This window comes from Martes martes, assembly GCF_963455335.1.
Source record: "Martes martes genome assembly, chromosome: 11".
Classification (NCBI taxonomy): domain Eukaryota; kingdom Metazoa; phylum Chordata; class Mammalia; order Carnivora; family Mustelidae; genus Martes; species Martes martes.
The window spans coordinates 92,752,155-92,776,901 of NC_137899.1; the positions used below are offsets into that span (position 1 = coordinate 92,752,155).

Below are 24,747 nucleotides of genomic sequence, written 5' to 3' on the forward strand. Positions count from 1 at the left end.
GAAGGGAGGCATCATAGAAATATTTAACATGGGTGCAGTCTTCATAAAGACTTAATTAAAATCTGGAGAAGTAAAAATTATTTAACAGAGTTCATAACAGAGGCATAAAGAAAGCCATTTCAGAACAGAAGTAAAACTAGGAAATGCAAAAGGCAAGAAATATGGAGAAAGACTGGAATGAAAAATGTGGGTCATAAGTGTTGAGAAGTTCAAAGAGCTTAATAATCAGAGATAGAAAGGGTAATTAACATGGATGATTATGGGACATTGAGAAGAAATGAGCCCTTTTCCTGTTCTCAGTGAGACAGAGGAATTGAGAAATTATTTTCACTAAAGAGTATAATGGAGAAAATGTTATCACCAGGGGGGAAGTTTCATTCAGGTGAGATGACAGAAGGAAAATTTTTTTTAAAATTTTAAGAGTATAATTGATTTTGTCCAGTTGCTTGATTTTCAACAAAAAATTTCAAGGTCTACAGACTTCCATCCTGCCATCCAATTCTAAAAGACACTTTGTCCCCATATTATCTGATCTCTTTCAATACAGGTGACTACTACCTTTTTCTTTAAACATTTTCAGTTCATGGTTCTATGATATCACCGTCCAGAATGCTTTGACAGATTCTTCCCTGTCAACCTCCAAATGTCATTATGCCAGTACTCTATTCTTAATATTGCCTTACTGGGCCACACCTTCTCTAAAGGTGATCAGTCAAATGGATTGAACACCACTTTATATGCTGAGGACTTCCAAATTTGTCTACAGTCAAGACTTCTCTCTCAGCCTCTCTCAGATTTCTCTGTTTAATTGCCTCCTCAAATACCCAGTGAATGTCTAATTGCCATTTCAGTCTCAAAATATCCAAACCAAAACTCTTGATGGCTAGCTTAAACTCAGGGAATGATCACCACCAGCCAACCAAGAAACCTAGAAATCATCTTTTATTTCTCTCTATCCTGTTTCCAAGCCCATAAGAGAAGGGTCCCATTTTTAGATAAGTGAAAAAGGAAAAATCTGAAAATCAATGGTCAGTCTTAGTTGGAAAAGGATTACCCAAAAACTAGTTTGATACTGAGATACTTTGTGAAGTAGAAAACAGATGCTAAACTCCTGGAGGGCCCAGAAAGGAAAAGAAGAGAATCATTGGGCAGATTCGTCAGAACTAAGAAGTAATGGGCTGAGTTTTCCCTTATATGTAGGGAGCATTCCACTCATTAGCTACACTTTTCTTAGCTGAAGAACTTCCTCTCACCCTTCATGATGATCTTTGGTTTCTTATCGGAGTAAGAAATTTGCTGTTCTCAAATTTGGCAAGGGTTAGAGTTAAGGCAAAATACTGAGCATAAAAGTCTTAATTCTCAACTTCTTCTCCTTGTTTATGAGTAATTTTGTTATTAACTGTTAGAGTGGCTGGTGGTGAGAGTGGCAAAGAATTGCACAAAGAGTAGAGCAATAATCAGGACAGAGTTTATTCACTCTCCAAGGGAGGAAAGGGACCAGACATCCAGAGAAATGTTGGCCCCCAAGTTTCTGTCAGGCTGGGCCTTTTAAGGGACTTCAAAGGATCTGAGAGGGGTTATAGCTGTACCCATTGCCAGGAGTGGAGGTTGGGGGGGTTGGTGGTAAGGGGAAGGGGTTGACTTGGCCAGGTAGAACAGGAGGCAACAGGTTTTTCAAGGGGCTCTGTCCAAGGCTCATCTGGGATGTGGGCTGTGATCAGGCTAGAGAATATATTTTGTAGTTGGGGTCCACTTTCCAAAAATGTAGGGCACCATGATCTGGGAAAACAGTGCAAAGTACTGACACCTGTGAGTTTTGTCTGTAAGTGTGGCTGGGGTCATTGTGGGAGCAGGGGAATTGAATGGATTCCTTTCATTACGAGAGAATGTCATGGTTTAAGAACAATAATAATCTGTCAATAAATAAAGGGAAATGAATGGGTGAAATAATGAGACTAATGTGTCATATTTATTATATATAAATATAAAAATAATTAAAATTGAATTGCTTCCTCAGGGCCAGGCTATATGGTATAATGACAACTCAAATTCCATAATTTTAATTCCCAGATAGAAATAAAATAAATTGTACTCATTCTTTTTGTAGCCTGGAGATGAACCCTATCCTAAAGATGAAAATGGCAAATGGTTATATCACAAGTCAAATCTGTGTGCCACTTGGGAGGTAAGTTTAAATGGGTCTTTTCTTGAAGACTACATTTTTTAAACCGTGATCTGACTATTCCTGTTCAATAAAGGGAGAGATGCAGCCTTTACTCCTAATGGAAAGTAATAGTCAGAACAGGTATTTTTAACCATAAGCAAAGATATGTAAAATTCCCAATTCTCTGCACTGAAAAGTTCTTGATTTTGTTTTGATGGAAAAGAAAAATGCCAAAGAAGAGAGAAGTGTAGAAAGAAAAAGAAAGTAGAGGAAGTAAGTTCTAATGTAACTATAAATAAAAAATGTATAAATGGGATAAATTCACAAATTTTTGAAGTTTCTCAAATTGAATTTACGAAAATCAATAATATTTTTAAAAGAAACAAACTTAAAACGATTCATGAAAAACTGAAAAAAAAAAAACTGTGGTTCCAATTCTGAGCAAGCTCCTTCCCCAGGATCATCAGAGTAGGAAAACTCGGGGAGAGTAATGAGAAAACCTGCATGGATTCATGATTGGGGTGGAGGATACAGATATTTTGAACTGGTTTGTTTATGAGCTTTTACCTAGAGTAGAAGGCAGCCCAATAAGCTGTAAGAGGATAACATAGGAGAGGACCTTAGAGTTCTTTTTTGCTGTTTCTTCTCTTCTGCTATAGCTGGGAGCAAATATTGTCTGCTCCACACGTGCAGAAACTTAAGACTCATGTTCAGATGTCTTCAGGAATCAAATCAGAGTAGCACTGAAAACTTGCACTTGAGAGAGGCTGAGAAAAACCCAAGTTACTATCTGACCTCTGGCAATTGTTTCCCTCCTTCTCCCGTTCCAAACTCCAGAGGCTGGGAAATTGCACTCTAACAAGTACCTCTTTCTAATGGACTTCCACCCTATAGATAATAGCTGAATTGTGGAATTGTTTTGAAGGGTGAGGGTGCATTGACTGCATTTTCTGGTGCCTGGGGCTCTCCACCCAACAGACCATAAACTCATTCTTGACTTCACTGTAGATGACTAGGTTTGGAGTGTGGTGTTCCCTTCCAAGTGACAGACTGACAGCGTAGCCAGTATCCCCAGGGAAAAAAATGTGTTCACAGCCCCAAATTACAAGGCATTTATTTTACAAAGAAACTTCATATCTTAATTAGAGATCTGAACATGAACAGAACAGAGAACCAACAACTTTTAACTTTTTAAGCCAATTAATATATTCAAGGAGATAAGATATTAGCAATATGAAACAAGAACAAGAATACATCTTTTTAAAAAAACAAGCAAAAATAATAATTAGAAAAATGTAAAACAATGCAATCAATGGGATAAAAAGAGAATAGATATAGATAAAGAAAAAATTATCAGATTGAAGATCAGAATGAGGAACACTACCACCCAATATGAAGAAGGAAAGGACAGGAAAATTTTTTAAATATGAAGGAAAAGCTAAGAGATGTGAAGGATAAAATTGGAATTTCTAGTATTTGTATAATAGGAGTCTCAGGAAAAAAGGAAAGAAAAAAGAAAAAAAGGTAATATTTGGGGAAAAAAAAAAGAGAGAGAGAGAGAGAGAGATAAAGGGCATGGATTGCCAAAGGAAAGAAAAAAAGAAAACCCTTACCTAGACACATTACAGTGAAATTTCAGAGACATACAGAGAAAATGTTAAAACTTCCTGAGTATAACAACAAACCAGTAAGGAAAAAAAATTAAAGAAACAAAAACAAATCAGGAGAAAAACAGGAAAAGAAGAGAAGAGAGAAAATGAATAGATGGGAAAAATAAAAAACAAAGAGTGAGATGGGAGATTTAAACTCATTTATATTAATAACCACAATATATGTAAATAGTCTAAACAACTCAGTTAAAAGGCAGAGGTTATCAGAATAGATAAAAAGCAAAATCCTGCTACATAGATTTTTAAAAAATCCATTTTAAATAAAAAGATACACACAAATAGGTTAGAAGTAAAAGCTTAAGGAAAAAAGTAAAAGTATAAAAAAGATACACTATGCTGACAGTAATCAAAAGATAGCTGCAGTAACTATTTTAATATCAGCAAAGACTTCAGAGCAAAATATATTACCAAGCTTGGATATAAAGAAGTTTGTTTTATAATAATGAAGAGATTAATCCTAAACATCTATGTACTTAATAACAGAACTCCAAAATACATGACACTTAAATGAAGAGAACTAAAAAGAGAAAGAGAATAGTCTGCAATAATAGTCAAAGATTTTAAAACCTCTATCTCAATAATTGAGATAATAAGTAAACAGGAAATCTATAGTAGATATTTGAACATTATCAACCGCTTGATCTAATTGACATTTATAGAATACATCACCAAAATATAACAAAATGCTATTTTCCAAGTGCACATAGAACATTTAACAAAACTGTCTATGGTCTGAGACATGAAACAAATCTCAATACATTTAATAACATTCTTTATGCAAAGTAGGCTGTCTGATAAAATTAGAATTACATGCTCTACCAACTAAGCTGGCCAGGTACCACTACTGAGAACAATTTTTAAAACTCTAAGTAAAAAGATGTATCATGTTCTTTGATAGAAAGACTGAATACATTAAGATGTTAATTTTCCCCAAACTGATTGAAAGATTCAATGGAATCCCAGTCAAAATACCGAAAGAAATTGAAAAGTTGATTCTAAAATTTATAGGGAAGTGTAAATAGCATGAAGATAAAAGATTCAATTTACCAAGAAAATATACCAGTTTTTAAACACATATGTACCATATAAAATATCTTCAAAATATATAAAGCAAAAGTTGATAAACTGTAAGAAGACATTGATAAATGTTTCTAATATAGTGGGAAATTTCTTACATGTCCCTTTAAATTATTGAGAAGTCAGGAAAAGCTAGAACTAATTTTGTATAGTGTGTGTGTGTGTGTGTATGAGAGAGACAGAGCAAGAGGAGAGAGATTTGTATCTAATAAAAGGAGACTATACATTTTCACACACACAAAACATTTTTAAAAATGGATCAGATACCATGCCATAAAGCAAATCTCAACAGATTTCAAGAAGTAAAATCATTCTTAATGGGCTAGTATACATTGTGAAAATTCAAGGGAAAGATGTGCTGTACAATATTTCCAAAACTAATTCAAGTATAGAATTCCTGCCTGTCTCTCCCACTTTTTTTTCTTCACAGAATGTGTATTAATATACCCAAGGACTTTCTTTCTTAAAGAATTCATCAACACCCTCCTAAACATTCTCATTTGTTTTGAGGCTTTTTTCTTAACCCATTGACCTTTACTCAACAGGCTTTGGAAGCTTGCAAAGATGCTGGCTTGGTGAAATCTCTTGGAGTATCCAATTTTAACCGCAGGCAGCTGGAACTCATCTTGAACAAACCAGGACTCAAACATAAGCCAGTCAGCAACCAGGTATAGTTTGCTAGGAGGTGGGAGGTGAGAGGGGAATGAGGGGTGGGGGAAGATTCCAATATTTACTTACCAGGAGAACCCTGGACTAGAAGTCAGAAATCTTGTGGTCATCATAAAACCCTGAGAACAAGTCTTTTTATTTCTCTCAATTTATGTCTCTTAAAAAAAGATGGAGCGCTGGGTGTGGTGAAAAAACAATGAATACTGTTACACTGAAAATAAATAAAAAATTAAAAAAAAAAAAAAGATTTGCAAGTTCAGATCCAGGCAAAAATAATCCAAAAATATTTTTGAGGAAAAGTAATGAGGAGAAACTAGATCTGCCAGATACTAAGATATGCAGAGTACTTAAAATTATGTAAAATTAGTGTAAGAACCAACAGATAACCAAATTAATAGAAAATGAGCAATACCTTAAAAACAGGCCCAAGTATAATAAAAACTTAATGTAGAAACAGTAACACAAATTAATGTCAATGGCAAAGAGATGAAATTTTCAGTAAATAGTTTGGAGGAAATGGCTAATTGTATAGAAACAAATACAGATCTTTGCCTCATGTCATACTTCTAGTATCTCTCTAACCAGGAGTTAAAGATGAAACAGGAAGTCACTTGTGAACACTACAAAATGATTTTAGTTTTCTAGAGCTATAGGTAGAAAGGAAGCCATTGGAAAATTTTAAAAGAAACTGACATATTTAATAGTATAAAAACAAACTAAAAATATTGGAAACAAAGAATAAAAAATGGATAATTATATTTTTAAATATAATAGAAAGGGGGATCATATCCCTATGAATTAAAGCTTAATAAAAATTAATGAAAAAAATCAAAAAACACTAAAGCTCAACAGAAAAGTGAGCAAAAGAACTGTGAATAGAAATTCGAGAAGACAAATTTCAAGACTAGTAAACATATAAAAAATGTTCAACTGCACTAGTAATTACAAGTATTATTTTGTATCGTATATCAAATTAGCAAAGCTTTTGTTTCATTTTTTAATGTAATGTTCCATATAAGCAGGTGATAAAGTGCTGCTGGCAAGTACAAATTTGTTCATCCTTACTGGAAAGCTATTTGGCAATAAGTGTCAAGAGCCTTAAAAAATGTTCACAGTCTTATAGTCCTAAGAATTTGTCCTTGTGAAAAAGAAAATCTGAAAGCCTTTAGGTGTGTTTGTCACAGCACTGTTTATAAAGGCCAAAAAAAAATTGAAAGGAAACAACACAAATATGAGAAATTAGAAGAATATTTAAATTATAAAACTCATATAATGTAAAATTTTAATTAAAGATGTTCTCAAATCATTTTTGAGCAAAAGAGCAATGGCCATGATATTAAGGGGAAAAACCAGGTTATAAAATGTAATTCAATATTGATGTGAATATATTATTTAAAAACATGCATAGAAAAAATATTGGAAAGAAATATATCAAAATACTAACTGTAGTTATCTCTGGCTGAGAATTACAAGTGAATTTTGTTTTCTTCTTTATGCTTTTCTATATTTTCCAAGTCTTCCGTAGGGCGCATATGTTACTTTTATAATCACAACAAAATACTGTTGCCCACCAGTTAAATGGGGATAAAGATACTCTCTTCACCCTACTTCATAAAACACTAAGAAGCTACATTTAAAAAACATTCTTTGGGTAAATATTCACGTATTGGAGTTATGGTTGACTTGTTTTCTTGATTCATTGTTTTTAGCAACTCGAAACAGTCGAGTTCATAGCAGAAAGAATGAATTATTACCTATCATGACAATTACCAGCTAAAAGACAGGTGTTGATGTGTTTAGAAGTATCACTTCCTATGACACTTAAGCCAACACTATACCATGCGCTCTAAGGAGCCGAGAGCAACAATCCTTGATTTCGTAACTGATCTCCATCTATCCCTTTGTTCCTACTCTAACCCTCACTAGCACGTCTCCCTCCTGCACCCTACAAGAATAATATTTTGTGATAAAAGGTTAAAATGATACGTTTCTTCTTACATATATACTAAGAAAGATGGTGATTTTTGACCTCAGAATGAAAAATGGAATAAGAATTGACAGTGTGTCTCCTCATGCCAAGGACGAGGAAAATAAATTTCTCATTAGAATAAATCTGAAGTATAATTTGCAAATTTTTATATTTTTTCATAGACCTTATGAACAAGAGCCCATAGAATACGAACTTACTCTATACTCATTCTCAGAGCCTGAGCATTCCAAGCTTCCTTAGTACTATCCATGGTGTCTATCTAAACGAATGTGTCTCCAGGTTCCATCCCTGGCTTAGTCTCTCTGAAAGCCTTCCTGGTGGACAATTTGTCATGCAGCATTCTCCCAGCCTAATTCAAAGTAGACTGTGGATCTACCTCAGGCCATTTAATCTCACACACCTAACTCTACTAACAAATGAAGGGAGGGAGGTGGGGAGAAAGGAAAGATCTCCAAGTTCTTCAGTTTTTCCTAACCCTATTCATTAAGCTGAAATCATAGATGTTCTGATAGGAATCAATAAATACTTTCTGAGTGACTTAATGAAATGGAAAACCCAACACCAATTTTTACAGAAAGACACAGGATGGGGTTAATGTCTTCCTTCACAGGTTCTGTCCAGCTTAACTTCACCTTGTGAGATTTTGATGTCTGAAGTTCTGTACTACCAAATAGTGTGGTAAAAGCCCCAGACCTGTCAAGACATTGACATGTGACATCAATTTTACATAGTATGTAAGAAAAAGAAAAGACTGCATCTCCATTGGCCCATCCACAAAGGGCTATACCCTGTCTGTAGCAAAGAAGGAAGCAAGTATGCTTAGATATGCTTCTCCTTGGAAATGAGCAAGTTCCAGGGCAATGATGACATCAAGGCACTGTGACAACAGAAACCATTACTACCCTCTACCTTAAACTGAACATCCCATGCCGGCATTCCGAACAAGGATTATTCACTGGCCTGAAATGGCCACACCAAGCCGCAGTCCTGACAAAGCCCCTCCTGTAACAGTCCCCAGCATCAGTAACACTTCCTAAGGTGCTAACTTGGTCCTCTCTGTATCATAACATTTTCATTCAATAGCCATTGAGCACCTGCCCTGGGCCAGGCACTTTCCCAGGTTCTAGGCATGCATAAGTGACAAAAGACAGATAAAGCCCTTCCTCTTGGAACACTAGCTGTCTAGTGGGGAGCACACACTAATCAAACAATCACAAAAGTTATCAATAATTAGAAACTGAGATAAACACTCTGAGAAGAAGGAGTATGGTTCTCTGTGAATTCATGAGCACTTGGATCTTAGTTTATCCACTCCAACCCCCAGCATTTCCCTTACTGGTTGTCCCTTTAGTGATATTCTCTCAAATTTTTACCTGACAACTACCAATCCAAAGATTTATATATTATTTTAAGTTATGTTGTTGAGTTTCTATGTTAACTCGAAAGCTTTTGTTGAGCAGAAGTTTCTGGTATGTTGCCCAACACAACTCTCTGTGTAGTCCCAAGCTTCAGTTCACAGATTCAGTTCGGTCACAGATCCGAAATGTGCATACCTATCTGTTTTACTTCTAATTGTAATAGACTTATTACCCATACCTTCTGCCACAAGCCGTATGCGGCCCTTTTTGAAAGGGTAGGTTATAAAACTGTTTGATGTGTATGTAAGCACACACATATATACATACATATATATACATACATACTTCTACATATTTAGTAGGCCAAAGACAAGCAACAGCATGCCAATTGATTAGAAAGGAGTCCTTGTGGGAAAATGAAATGTTGTGTTTGGAATGAGCAGGTGGCCATTAAGTTAAGGAACTCATACTTAGTTTCTAAGCAGTGGAATGATGTGATATACGTGTTTTGGAGAGACCAGTCTACCAATAATAGACAAGATTGGAATTGAAAAAGTAGGGAGCGATGTTGGAAGTCGAAGAGGGTAAAGGAAGGAAACACTAAGAAGTGTGATTCCTGCCTTATTTTAGTCTGTGTGTTACTTTGTAGAATTATTTAAGAAATGTTCCAAGGGGGAGAAATCCCACAAGTGTTTCTTAGGGTAAGGGAACAAGATTACGTCAGGGGGAAAAAAAAGTTAATCAAATTGGAGAACAGAAAGGAGACCCACCACGAAGAGGCCCAGTTTACTTTTGCCATTTCATAAGCAGCATCTCCTTGTGCCTTCTAGAAATAAAACTTGTCAAATACTCACTATTCCAGACAATGAAAATAATAAATATATACCTCAATTATTTCAATTCAGCCTTGGTTGATTTTAATTTAAAAAGGAAAAAGAAGAATAGGTCAAAAATTATCATGGTGGTTAAGAAGAAACTTTGAGAAGAACTTTCTGACACGGTATTTTTAGTGCAGGAATCTTGCCAGTAAGATACTAAAGATGAACATAGGCCTGCACAGGGTGGTGTAAAGAACTCTTGGCCAAAATGACAAAATTCATCTTTAGATTTCATTTTATACATACTTTACCCCTTGTAAAAATATTCTTAGATGCTTGAGAGCTACAGGGAGAGGGCTTCTGCAACATGTCACTTCTACTTACCAAGACTGTAATCTGAACCTTGAGACTGTTTTTTTTGTGGTTTTTTTTGGTTACAGAAAATTGTATTTGCTGGAATGGTGACTGTAAATAATTAAGTCTGTTCCCTCAAAGTTTTAAACTATGATAACTTTACAAAATTGAATTTGTTCCCCACTCACTTACTTTAGAATTATTCCACAGATGGTGACCTCACTAACCTCGTTTTAATTAATCTCACCAACAAACAATGTAAACTTCCTTTTTAGGAGAAGTATTTAGCATTTGCCTCATTATCCATAATACTCATAAGTGGGTTTTATTGAAAAACTTTTTAAAAACTGTAAAACTGCATTCACTACAAGATTTTAATTTTGTGCTCTGCTCTCCAATGCAACCATGCAGGTTGAGTGCCATCCATATTTCACCCAGCCAAAACTCTTGAAATTTTGCCAACAACATGATATTGTCATTATTGCATACAGCCCTCTGGGTACCTCTAGGAATCCAAGCTGGTAAGCAATGCTGTATGTCTCTTCAGCAGTGTTTCCTTCTGTGTAGAGTATGAGACTAATGTGAATTACTTGATTGGCATAACTATGTGGCTCTGTGATTTTAAGAAAGTAACTTAATCTCTTCAAGCCATTCTCTGTATATACAAGTTGGAGCTAATAAAACCTTCCTCAGAAATGTGATATAAGAATTGATTATACTGTATGTATAAAATTATGTAACAGTGCCCAAAATATAGGAAATGTTCAGTAAATGTCAGTTTAGGTATTATTATTTGACAAAGAGTCTCCATGACCATATCCTCAAAATTTAGGATTTTTTGATCTCTGGATTCAAAGGCAGCACTTCTGATGTGATGTGTTCCACAGACTTAAGTAGAAATTTTTTACATGACGATGACTCTAGAGTTGTATGTAACTCTGTTTCTTCCACTTTGGTCTTCCTGCCTTCCCCTGTGCCTACTTCCAAGTCAGTTCTCTCTCTGAGACCCATCAAAGAAATACTATTTACCCTCTGAAAGAGACAGCTCTATCAATTTGCCTCTCAATAGTCTCACGCTAAAAGCAACTCTTCACTGAGAAATTGGTGACAGAGACCTGAAGTGTCCTGGTAGGGGACCAGGTGGATGGGGAGACAAAGGAGGAGGGTGATTGAGGATGATGTTCTCATTACTTAAGCTAAATATGATGCAGGTTTTGATTTTTTTTTTTTTTCCAAGGGTGAATGTATCCTCCCCACCTTTGCTAAAGGATGAACTTCTAAACGCACTGGGAAAAAAGTACAATAAGACAGCAGCTCAAGTTGTTTTACGTTTCAACATCCAGAGAGGAGTGGTTGTTATTCCTAAAAGTTTTAACCCTGAAAGGATCAAAGAAAACTTTCAAGTAAGAGAACTGCTTCTGGAAATGTAGAAAGTGGAGTTGTTTGGTTTTTTTAAGAACTTTCTGTTCAGATTAGTAAGAAACTTGTAATGCCTTCATATTTTATTTTATACCTGCTCCCCAACCCACACTCTGTAGATATGAATTAACTTTAGCGAATCTGAAGACAGTTCCCAGCACTTTGGGGATTGCTTTACTGCTTGTATATTACCTAGCTCCCTTATGTCTTCTGTTTCCTTACCTATTGACTCTTGGCACTGCCTACTCACTTCTCCACCAGCACAGCAGGAATGGAAGGTATAAAATTTGAAATTCATAATAGTAAACTTTCCACTTTCTTAATGTCCCTGGTAAAAGTTAGGGACAAATTTGGAAATTATTGAAAAGGATCGTTAGACTTCAAGAATGCTCATTGCCTTTATTTCCTCTATAAATAATCTGTATCAGCATCTTAACTTACAGGTGAGAAGCAGCCACTAGACAAGGGAGTGATTAGTTTACTCTGCTAGTACTCAAGGTTAAACTGCTAGGTAAATACAGCCATAGAAAAGTACCATGCAAAATTAATTAATTACTCATCAGTTAATAATCTCAAAAAATAAGTTGTTTTTGTCTCAATTTGTAAGTTTAATAATCTTGGTATTTAATAAGTTTTACTAAATAAAATAAATAAATAAATAAATAGTTTAATAAATTTAATAATAAATTTAATAATCTCAATAAGTAAGTTGATAAAAATGAGACAAGATTTATCCCCTCAGATAGGAAAATAATCAGAATATTGAATGTATATAAAAACAGACACTTTCATATACTCCTGTTAAAATATTAATTGGTATACGATGTGAAGTAGCAGGATGTCACTTTTCCAGATCTATCAAAATTCAAGCCCACATATCCATTTGACCCAACAATCTTGATACTATATTTACACATTCATGCACACATATATGGGTATTTACTACAGCATGATTTATTACTTTTTAAAAAAACTGGAAACAATCATTAGTAGAATGTAAAACAAATTATATTTGTACAATGAAATATTATACTATAGCCTTTTTAAAATAATAGAGTGAAAATTTAAGTACTGCCATGGGAAGATATTCATGATATTAGACAATTTATCTTCAGAGTTTTTGCTACCACATGACAGAATGCAACTCAAACTTACCAAAGGGAGACACGATTTATTGGGCCACATAACTGGAAAGTCCATTGATAAATGGGCTGGGCAGGAGTATTCAAATGATTTATGAAAGGACTGAGTTCCCTTCCTCCCTCTACACTACCTCCACCCAACCTTCTCTGTCTCCACATGGTGACACAACATGTCAACATGACAGCTCTAGGCTAATCTATAACTAATAATCAGTGAAGATGATCACAGGTAAAGCCTCCCATAAGGATCTCTATCAATCCTTGATTGTCCTTTTGTGGGGCATGCACCACTCCCATATTAACCACCGTATCTAGTGAGCAAGATACTTTGGCCCCCTGGGCTACATCCCTAATCCTGTACTAGAAATGGATTCACGTGACAAACAGCCCTACGAGGTGATGGAAGAGAAGTTCATTAAAGGAAAAAGGGGATTCTGTTATTAGCAAAAAGAGGAAAGAATGATAAATAATTATATCACCACTGACAGCATTTTAACATGTAAGAAAATACCTCTTACCAAAAGGGGTTGATGCTGTTTTCAGCCATCTTAAAAGAATAAGATATCTAGATGGCTAATGTGTTAGTTCATCAAAAATTAAAACAAGTTTTGATGCACCTGAAACAAATATTTTCATGGATTCAAAAGTTTATTATTCAGAAAATGAGAGTAGTTACTAGTGGTCTGTGTAATGGAAGACTAAAGCCTTTGGACTTTATGTTATTTAGTGAATCACAATTTTGTAGTAAAAGTACTATCATTCTCTTTAAAAATTTTATTGCAACTATTTCTGTTATAGCCGATATAGTTCCATAACCCTAATGATAAGGAAACGGAGTTCAGAGGTTCACATACCACAAGAAAATATGAAAGAGATACAGATCTACAAGAAAAATGGCAGTGGAAATCACAGTCAATTTCCATTCTATAGGGTTTATACTTGCCCTGTAACCAGAAATTTTGTTGGATAGTACAACCAAGAATTGAAAAAGTAGAAAATTATTCTCTTTTAGAACTGAGGTAAAGTAATATTTTAAAAGAATGGGAAATAACCACAGAACATAAAGGGAAAAGGGAAAATTAAATATGTTTACAATAAAAGAAGAAAAAGTTATAGAAATAAAAATTGTGTAATAAAAAGTTAAATCATAAATTAAAAACAAAAACTACATCAAATTAAAGGTAAGCATGAAGAAAATTAAAAAGCAGGATATTTTTAACATTAAAACAACAAGAAATCAAATTTTACCACCCACCATCTGCCTTGTTGCCATCATCCACTGACCCCCATTCCTTGAAGGTTTTATCTCTTGATTCACTATCCCTCTCTCTCTGAAACTACTTCCGTCACATTCTTAGTGAATTCAACATACATATGGATAGTCCTTCCAATAACATGGCCTGATAGTTCTTTAACCTCCTCACCCACAATGATCTCGTCCTATATGTTCCAGCTACTAGTTCCCATTGTTATTCCTTGGGAACTGCAGTTACTAATACCTAATAACTCCTTCATACCCCTCAAAAATACCCCTCTCTCTCCTGCATTATCTCTCCACTGCATAACTCCTATCAACATACAAATATGCTGTGATCTCCAGTCTTGGAAGGTATATTCCAATCTAGACTCATGTTCCTCTCCAGCTATTATCCAGTTCTTTCTTTCTGTTTACAGCAAACCCTTAAAAGAGAATTCTATTCTCATTACCTACAAGTCTCTTTCCCCCATTCTCCCTTAAACCCACTGAAACCAAGCTTTCTTGTCAAGTTCACAAATGACTTCCACCTTGCTAGATCCTATAATCACTTCTCTGTCCTCGTCTTAGTAGATCTTTCAACAGCATTTAATACAGTTAACACTTTCTCTTTCTTGAAACCTCTACTATAAGAGAAGCAGATTGGGGGGTGGGGGGAGCAGAATATCAGGAACTAAGTTTGTGAGATCCTGAATAAGTGAATAACTTTGGACAATTTCGGTCATAAAAAAATGAAAATCAATCCACATAAAATAAAGAAAAACATTGCATAGAAAGAATGGAGGGAGAATTTGGAAGTTTACCTTAAAATGAAAACTGAAGGGGTGCCTGGGTGGCTCTGTCAGTTGAGCATCCATCTCTTGATCTCAGCTCATGAGTTCTTGATCTCAGGGTCATGAGTTCAAGCCCTGTGTTGGGCTCTATGTTGAGTGTGGAGCCTACTTAAAAGAAACATAAAATTATGAAATAATTTTAATTATTTCATATTCAACAAAATTTAAGTTACAGTTGTATATGTGTACTAAATCTTAGAAGAAATTTTAAAATACGCTTGACAAAATTACGTGATAACAGAATGTGGCATTCTCTACTTCACAAAGGTTTTTGTAAGTGATCATAAAAAGTAATTATGGTAAAGTTTCATGGGGCTTCATCTGAAGATTATACATAGTTTGACTTTTTTTTCCAAATAACACTCTTCTGATGCATCAACTAGACTTTAACTGCATCAGATTCCTACTTGAAAAACACTTTGCCTGTAATTAAGGCAAACTAAGATCACTTTCATTGATTTCATGAAATCTTGCATCTTTGCCAAGATTTGCAACTTCACTTTATATTATATATTCACTGAAGACAGAAAATGACTAATCAACACTCAAAAATGTTAATGTTAAGCAAAATGTTAAGCAAAAAGAAAGTTTGAGTAAGGATTTATTTTATAAGTCATTGGTCATTCATGACTGTTTTTATGTAATGCAGACTTTTGATTCATGACACAATCTTATAAACTCAATACTTGGATAATAATCAAAGAAAAGCATTCCCTGAAAAGAGCACTTGGAAGCAATCCATGGGGGTATGATTAGGTAAATCATGTTACATCTATACTATGAATGCAGTGATTAAAGTCAGTCTATCTATTTTGATAGAAAAGATCACCGAGACATATTACGTGAATGAAAGTAAGTTGCAGAATAATAAGGATATGATACAATTATTGTATTTTGCTCTTAGTGTGTTGGATGTTTGGAAGGAATGTTTGGGAAGAAGAAAAATACTGGAGTGGTGGGTAACAAGAGGACCTTTCATTTCTTATTCCATGCATGTCCATATACTTCTGTAGTGTTTTAATTCTCACCAAAAAGCATATATTTATATATCACTTATATAATTAAAATTGATAAATATAAATTATTGAAATAAAATTTAAGGGATAGCAAATTAAAACAATGAAGTAAGAGAAGATCATTATAAATAAACCAAATGTTAAAAATGTAAATAAGCTAAAATAAAATATGAAAATGTTAATAAAGGACAATTATAAAACCAGAGTATAAAATATACAAGCTAAGAAAAAACAAAACAATGAAAATGCAATAGATTTAAAAGGTAGAAGATATATTAAAAATAATGAGAGAAAAGATTAAGAGGATAAAACAAAGCAAATTAAAAGTTAAAAATATGCATAAGCCAACTTAGAAACTAGGGAATGTTTTTAAAAACAAGTGCACAAAGGCCATAGTCCAAAGTCAAAAGTTTAGCATTTCATCCAGCAACAATAAACAATTCCTCAGTCTTGGATTGTAGATGTCCTGAACGTAGGTTGTTATAGGTTATTTGGAATGTCCTGCAAGATGGCCCCAGCAGGAGTATCTCAAAGACAAAGAGCAGAACAGAACACTGACTCTGCATGGGGATATGGCTCCCCAGCACCAACCTAACTTCTCTCACATTTGCAGATATTCATAATTTTTTTTATTTTTTTATTTATTATTTATTTTTTAAAGTATTTATTTAAATTCAATTAACCAACATATAGTACATAATTTATATTCATAAATTTTTGACATGAAAATCTTTTATGTGTATGTCACTAATTACAGAGCTTCAACATAAATGAAGAATTTTTTTTTTTTAAAGATTTATTTATTTATTTATTTGACAGAGAGAGATCACAGTAGACAGAGGCAGGCAGAGAGAGAGAGAGGGAAGCAGCTCCCGGCTGAGCAGAGAGCCCGATGCGGGACTCGATCCCAGGACCCTGAGATCATGACCTGAGCCGAAGGCAGCGGCTTAACCCACTGAGCCACCCAGGCGCCCCAACATAAATGAAGAATTAAAACAAAATACCTGACAACTGAAAGAAAAAAACTAACAATTATTTTTTGTATCAATTTTTTATTTATATTCTAATTGGTTAATATACAGTATAATATTGGTTTCAGGAGTAGAATTTAGGGACTCATCACTCATATAACACCCAGTGTTTACTACAAAAAATGCCCTCCTTAATGCCCATCACCCATTTAGCCCATCCCCACCCCCCTCCCATCCAGCAACTTTGTTCTCTATGGTTAAGAGTCTCTTGTGGTTTAGTTTCCTCTCTTTTTCTTTTCCATCCTCTATGCTCATCTATTTTGTTTCTTAAATTCCACATATGAGTAAAATCATTTGGTATTTGTCTTTCTCTAACTTATTTTGCTTTGCATAATATTCTCTAGCTCCATACATGTTATTGCAAATGGAGAGATTTCACTGTTAATTATGGCTGAGTAATATCCCATTGTATATATGTATCACACCTTCTTTTTCCATTCGTCAGTTGGTGAGCATATGTGCTCCTTCCATAATTTGGCTATTGTTGATAATCCTGCTATAAACATCTGTGTGCATGTATCCCTTCAAATCACTATTTTTGTATCCTTTAGGTAAATATCTAAGAGTGCAATTGCTGGATCATAGAGTAATTCTATTTTTAACTTTTTGAGGAAACTCCATACTGTTTTCCATGGTTGTGTTGCGTGGCTGTACTACCAGCTTGCATTCCCACAAACAGTGTAAGAAGGTTTCCCTTTCTCCATATTCTTGCCAACACCTGTTGTTTCCGTGTTGTTAATTTTAGTCATTCTGACAGATATGAAGTGGTATCTCATCATGGTTTTTATTTGTATTTCCCTGATGACAGAATGATGTTGAGCATCTTTTCATGTGTCTGTTGGCTATCTGTGTGTCTTCTTTGGAAAAATGTCATTCATGTCTTCTGCCCATTTTTTAACTGGATTATTTGTTTTTTAGGTGTCAAGGCCTTTATATATTTTGGATACTAACCCTCTATCATATATGTCATTTGCAAATATCTTCCTCCATTTCATAGGCTGCCTTTTAGTTTTATTGATCGTTTCCTTCGATGTGCAGAAGCTTTTTATTCTGATAAAGTCTAATAGTTCATTTTTGCTTTTGTTTCCCTTGCCTCTGGCAACATGTTTCATAAGAAGTTGCTATGGCCAATGTCAGAAAGGTTACTGCCTGTGTTCTAAGATTTTGATGATTACCTGTCTCACACTTAGGTCTTTCATCCATTTTGAATTTGTTTTGTGTATGGTGTAAGAAAGTAGTCCAACAAAACACCATTTGTTAAAGAGATGCTCTTTTTCCATTGGATATTCCTTCTTGCTTTGTTGAAGATTAGTTCACCATATAGTTGTGGATTCATTTCTGTGTTTTCTATTCTGTTTCATTGATTTATGCATCTATTTTTATGCCAGTACCATACTGTCTTGATTACTACAGCCTTGTAATATAACTTGAAGTCCCGAATTATGATGTTCCTAGCTTTGTTTTTCTTTTTCAAGACTGCTTTGGCTATTTGGGGTCTTTTTTTTTTTTTTTTTAATACGGGGTCTTTTGTGGTTCCATACAAATTTAAGTATTTTTTGTTCCAGCTCTGTGAAAAATTGTATATCAATAGGGATTGCATTAAATGTATCAATTGCTTTGCATAGATTTAACATTTTAATAATATTTTTTCCAGTTCATGAACACGGAAAGTTCTTCCATTTCTTTGTGTCATCTTCAACTTCTTTCCTAAGTGTTCTCTAGTTTTCAGAATACAGTTCTTTTCCTTGTTTGGTTAGGTTTATTCCTAGGTATGGTTTTTGATGCAATTGTAAATGGGATTGATTCCTTGATTTCTCTTTCTGCTGCTTCATTATTGGTGTATAATACTGCAATAGATTTCTGGGGTGCCTGGATGGCTCATTTGGTTAAACGGCCAACTCTTGGTTTTGGCTCAGGTCGTGATCTCAGGGTTCTGAGATCGAGCCCTGCATTGGGCTCCTCACTCAGCGCAGTCTGCTTATCCCTCTCCCTCTACTCTTCTCCGGCTAACATACTCTCTCTTTTAAATAAAATCTTAAAAATAAAATAAAGTAAAAAGAAAAAAGAAACCTAACAGATTTCTGAACATTGATTTTGTAGCCTGCAACTGCTGAATTCGTGTACCAGTTCTAGCAATATTTTGGTGGAGTCTTTGGGTTTTATACACAGAGTATCATGTTGTCTGTGAATAGTGAAAGTTTGATATCCTCCTTGACAGTTTGGGTGTCTTTTTATTCCTTTTTGTTATCTGATTGCTGAGGCTAGGACTTCCACTACTATGTTAAATAACAGTGATGAGAGTGGACATCCCTGTCTTTGTTCCTAACTGTAGAGGAAAAGCTCTCAGTTTTTCCCCATTGAGGATGATATTAACTGTGGGCTTTTTGTATATAGCCTTTATGATATTGAGGTGTATGTTCGCTCTATCCCCCCTTTGTTGAGGGGTTTTTTTAGGAATGGTTGCTGTACTTTGTCAAATGCTTTTTCTGCTTCTATCAAAAGGATCATATGGTTCTTATCCTTTCTTTTATTAATATGGCATATCATGCTGATTGATTGGTGAATCAAATGTGAACTACCCTTGCAGCCCAGGAATAAATCCCACTTGGTCATGGTGAATAATTCTTTCAAACATGTTCATTAAAAAAAAAAAATAGGATGCTTATAAATTTTTGAAGGGCTCCTGCTGCTGGCCCCATTCCCTAATCCCAGGCTTGACCCACTCTCTACCTTCAATAATGTCTTTTACTTCTGTTATTTCAGATCTTTGACTTTTCTCTCACTGAAGAAGAAATGAAGGACATTGAGGCCCTGAATAAAAATGTCCGCTTCGTGGAGATGCTCATGTGAGTATGGAGGGACCATTCATCAAGTACTGCCCAGTGGTATTGGATTATCCTAGGTCCATAGATATCACAAGGATAAAGGCTAGTGGGCAGCATGTTCTGAATATTAAGCAGGTCCAGGTAAATTTCATTTGTTCTAGGAAGTTCCTACAAGGCACAGTTTTATTTAAAAGATTTCTGACATTTATGACATCTCATGACTTAGGTTAGGGAATGACAGGCTAAATCACTTGATGAGAATTAAATCATAGTGTATATATATGTATTAATACAAATATAGAACCTATCTATTTTTTCCTAAAAATCAAAGTGATGCACAATTTAGAGCAAAATTATCAACGAAAAAGAAAGATACATGGGAGTATAGTAGAAAGAGTACCACATTAGAAGCTAAGAACCTAAGGTTTTAGGCAAATGCTTGCCTGTAAGATGTATAGCTTCTAACCCCACCTGTTAGCTGACTTCCCACAAGCAAAACTCCTTACACTCCCTCAAAATGTTGCTAAATTCAGCTAATCAACTGAAGTAGCCCTTTATTCTCTAAATAGTACAGGGCCTTTAACAAAAGACTACAGTTCATACATATATGATTATCATATATTTTTGTATATATACACATTTTTTTCTTTTTTTCATTACTATTTCCAGTTCTTGAAATCACCTGGATAGTAATCTGTTTGTAATCTCTCTAAGTGAGCATTTGGAAAATGCTCATTAGGGTGGTTCATACAGTTTGAATACTTATCTTACTGGTCCCCTCTTTCTCATGAGTCAGAAAGTACACTGACTATGCTAATATCAAGTTTCTGAACCCATTTCTGAATTAATACAACAGCCTCCTAATGTGAATTTTCCAAGGAAAAACATTATTTGGCATCAAAAGGTATCACCTAGCCTTGGGAACGAAAAGGTAAACACAAACACAGACCTAACCAAATACTTATTAGTTAATTAATAGCTCTTGAAGATGAACTATTTCTATTGAATAAATATCACTAAATTAAGATATAATAAGAGACAGCCAATCCACCAATATACTGTTGTTGTTGTTGTTGTTGTTAAGATTTTATTTATTTATTTGACAGAGAGAGAGATCACAAGTAGGCAGAGAGGCAGGCGGTGGGGGGGGGGGGTGCGGTGGCTGGGAAGCAGGCTCCCGGTTGAGCAGAGAGCCCCATGTGGGGCTCGATCCCAGGACTCTGGGATCATGACCTGAGCTGAAGGCAGAGGCTTAACCCACTGAGCCACCCAGGTGCCCCTGTTTTTTTTTGTTTTTGTTTTTGTTTTTTTACAGTTAGTTGGTGACATTATTTAGTTTGACATATTTAATACCTAATTCCCACAACACTGGGAAAATAACTCATGAAATAACTAGAAAGATCAGCAAGGAGAAACAATCAGTGGCCACACTGATCAAAAAACTGAACCATTTAGGGATGCTAGGCCATGATTCTTCTCTGTGTTTCATCCAGTTGATCTTTGACATTGAAGAGCTTTTATTTATTTTATATTTTAACTTAAAGCTCATAGTACTTGCAGAGAACTGAATCTTAGACATGGTCCATGGCAGGCACAAAACACACCAGTCCTTTTTTATTGACTGTTCCATCACTGTTGTTTAAGGGATAGGTTCATGATCATCATCATTATTGTGGAAACTTACTTCACTGATCGCCTTTCTAGGTCTCAAATTTTCAGTTCTCAGGAGGTCCAGTGAGAAGGGCAGGTAATAACTCTGAGAAGAGAGTGGTACTGATGGGTAATAGAAATGTAAAGAGAAATGTTTATGTGGATATTTAACATGGAAGGCAGCCAGTGTCAAAACAGCAGAGGAGAAGAAGGAATTGAGAAGATGCATGAAAAACTACAGGCAGGCATTACTCATCTCCTGTGCTCTTTTTCTGAGCACAGTGTTGATGGGGAGGCAGCCAGCCTTCCAACACACACACACGTGCACATGCACTTACCCAGGGCTTCAGTAAAAGATGCCGGCTTGAGGGAAAACAGAGGAACAGAGAAGAAATGAATAAGGGAGAGAAGGAGGAGTCAGTGAAATTGTGACACATACAACTGTCCAATGTTTGCAGTGAACTTTTTCCCTTTGGGGAATTGTTTTGACAGGTGGTGTGATCATCCTGAATACCCATTTCATGATGAATACTGACTTCAGAATGCTCCTGAACTGATTTTTCCCTCCCATAAATGTCAGAACCTTGGGCTGAGTAGTTCCCCCAGATGAAGAAATGTTAAAAGTTTTACTATCTTTGGATAAAGTGGTGATGTTAACATGCTTAAGTTTTGTGCAGAGTAGATGACTTTGGCTTAGGTACATGAAGAAAAAAATATGTTTAAATCTGTTGAAATAATTATTTGGAAACTATAAGCTAATATTTTATTGGATCAAGGTCTTCTGGTTTCCAGACCCAAAAAAAAAAAAAAAAATAGGCTTTAGAAAAGATACAGGCAATATACGAAGACAAATAACTCATGAATGTGAGTCCTGCCATTGGCAGTCTGAGGTCCTTACTTTAGCAGTTCACAGTGCAACAAAGAGGGTGGTAAGCTAGTGCATGCAAGTGCTGTCAGTGACTTTGATGATTTGGACCATTGACTGTAACACAGACACAGCCAAGATAAGAACCTCACAAGCATTATTAACAAGGAAGTGATTTGCTACACCTTGGGTAAAAAGAAAGAGCTAAGCATAGAAAAGTCTTAAAATAGAGCTAATTAAACACCACAGTGGTCAGCAAAGACATAATGATTTGGTTGTTGTTTGTTTCCATCCAGTGTGTGTTCATTTAGCTTTTGAGAGATGGCTAATTGCTGGTTCTCTCTTGCATGCTGTCAAGGGCTTGAGAATGAACATAACTGGTGAACCATTTTTCCACTGTCTATCACTCTTGCCCTACTCTTCATATATCCACCATTATGTGAAGTAGCTTGAGACAATCAACAGACACAAATAAAACCCTGAATCATAAAAAAAAATAAAAAATAAATTCAAAGATGACTATTTTTAAAAATAGCCTCCATGTTGGGAAACCAGAACTCATGACCCTGAGATCAAGACCTGAACTGAAATCAAGAGTCAGATGTTTAACTGACTGAGCCACCCAGGTGCCCCCAAAGATGACTATTTTAAAAGAAGGCATTTAAAAAGGAAGCCAGTCTCTGGCTGGCTCACTCGGTGGAACATATAACTCTTAATCTTGGGGTTGTGAGTTCAAGCCCTGTGTTGGGTACAGAGATTACTTAAAGATAAAATCTTTTAAAAAATAAAGTTAAAATTAAAAAGAGACTTCATAAAATTATTATACTTAGGACTTTGAAAGTGTCATTGGGATAACTATGTGAATTTCAAGAAAGTAGCAAGTTTGAAAGAACACTGGTAATTTTACCATATGTAAATTTTTAATTTTTGAAAAAGAAGGTTATTAGAATTCTGCAATAGAGATATACCAATTGTCGATTCAACTAGAGCAATGTGTTTTTTTCATTCATATTAAGTCGCTCTCATAGGGCAAGAGAGTTCTTCGAAAATTTTGTCTTTCCAAGATCAGTTGTCTCCGGATAACCTTCAGTGACCTGAAAGCATACGCTTCTGAGAAATCAGCACTTTAATTCGATCTCTACTCACTGTATCCACTGCTTCTAATGTAATGCTGTTCTCCGGAAAATATTTTGTTTACCAGAAATAATAAAGTGTGATGATTTGTTGAACCACATGAATCTCCATTTAGTTGCTAAAGGCAGGGAAAGAGAAGAATCATCTGAATTCAATTCAACTAAAAGACTTTTGATTAAATTCTTACTGTACATTTAGCATTGGGAAAAGGGAAGAAAAAGGGGTATCATAGTATAAGAACAGAAACTTAAGCCCTATTCCCTGTTATCAAACTTCTTCAAAATATTTCAGGAGGCTGGTGTGGAGGGGCGACCATACCTTTCAAACCATTTTTAAAAGACAGGCACTTGGAAAGAGTCCTACCATTTCTCAAGGGAAAAAATAGTTGTAAAGATTAGAGGAGGGGAACCCTATCTTAGTTATACAGAGATGAGCGGGGAAAGAGTTGAAGACAGAAAACAGTAAGTCCAGGAAAGAGTTAACGGTCTGATATGATCTTCTGCATGTCACCTTTCCCTCTGCTCCCACACTTCACAAGCTTCCCGCCTATTTTGGGATGAATTATGTCCTCCCCACCAAATTCAAACCTTAAAGTCCTAGCCCTTAGCACCTCAGAATGTGACCTTATTTGGAAATAGGGTCACTGCAGGTCATGGCATATGTAATTCATTAAGACGAGCTCATAACGGAGTAGGGTGACTCCCAATCCAGTAAGACGGGTGCCTTATAAAAAGAGAAAATTTGGACACAAACAACATACAGGGAGAACACCATGTACAGATCAAGACAAAGATACAATGATGCCTTAAATTATTTGTTCCTTATATAAAACAACAAATATAAAGTAACTCATTGATAGTAATGCAATAATAGTAGAAGAATGTAATACCCTACTTACATCAATGGATAGATCATCTAAGCAGACAATCAACAAGGAAATAATGGCTTCGAATGACACACTGGACCAAAGAGGCTTAACAGATATATTTGGAACACTCTCTCCTAAAGCAGCAAAATACACATTCTTTTCAAGTGCACATGAGATATTCTCCAGAATAGGTCATGTACTAGGTCACGAATCAGGTCTTAAAAAGTACAAAAAGATTAAGATCATACCATGCATCTTTTCTGACCACAGCACTATGAAACTTGAAGTCAACCACAAGAAAAAATTTGGAAAGACCACAAATACATGGAGGCTAAAGAACATCTTGCTAAAGAATGAATGAGTTAATTAGGAAATTAAAGAATAATTTTTAAAAAAAAATACATGGAAACAAATGAAAACAGGAACATGATAGTCCAAAACCTTTGGGAAGCAGCAAAAGCAGTCCTAAGAGGGAAGTATATGGCAGTACAGGCCTACTTCAAGAAAGAAGAAAAAACCTCATATAAACAACCAAACTTTACACCTCAAGGAGCTAGGAAAAGAACAGCAAACTAAGCCTAAAGCCAGCAGAAGGGAAATAATAAAGAT

At 35.3% G+C, this 24,747-nt stretch overlaps 1 protein-coding gene across 1 annotated transcript in view; it reads left to right on the forward strand.

Moving 5' to 3' along the window:
* Positions 1 to 23,365, forward strand: part of AKR1D1 (aldo-keto reductase family 1 member D1) — a 43,236-nt gene extending 19,871 nt beyond the window's left edge. The window contains exons 4-9 of the mRNA XM_080818568.1: positions 2,108 to 2,185; positions 5,457 to 5,579; positions 10,512 to 10,621; positions 11,338 to 11,503; positions 19,560 to 19,642; positions 21,764 to 23,365. Coding sequence (XP_080674694.1) covers positions 2,108 to 2,185; positions 5,457 to 5,579; positions 10,512 to 10,621; positions 11,338 to 11,503; positions 19,560 to 19,642; positions 21,764 to 21,806 — 603 coding nt within the window. The 3' untranslated portion in view covers positions 21,807 to 23,365. The remainder of the gene's footprint in view (positions 1 to 2,107; positions 2,186 to 5,456; positions 5,580 to 10,511; positions 10,622 to 11,337; positions 11,504 to 19,559; positions 19,643 to 21,763) is intronic.
* The last annotated feature ends 1,382 nt before the right edge of the window (positions 23,366 to 24,747 follow it).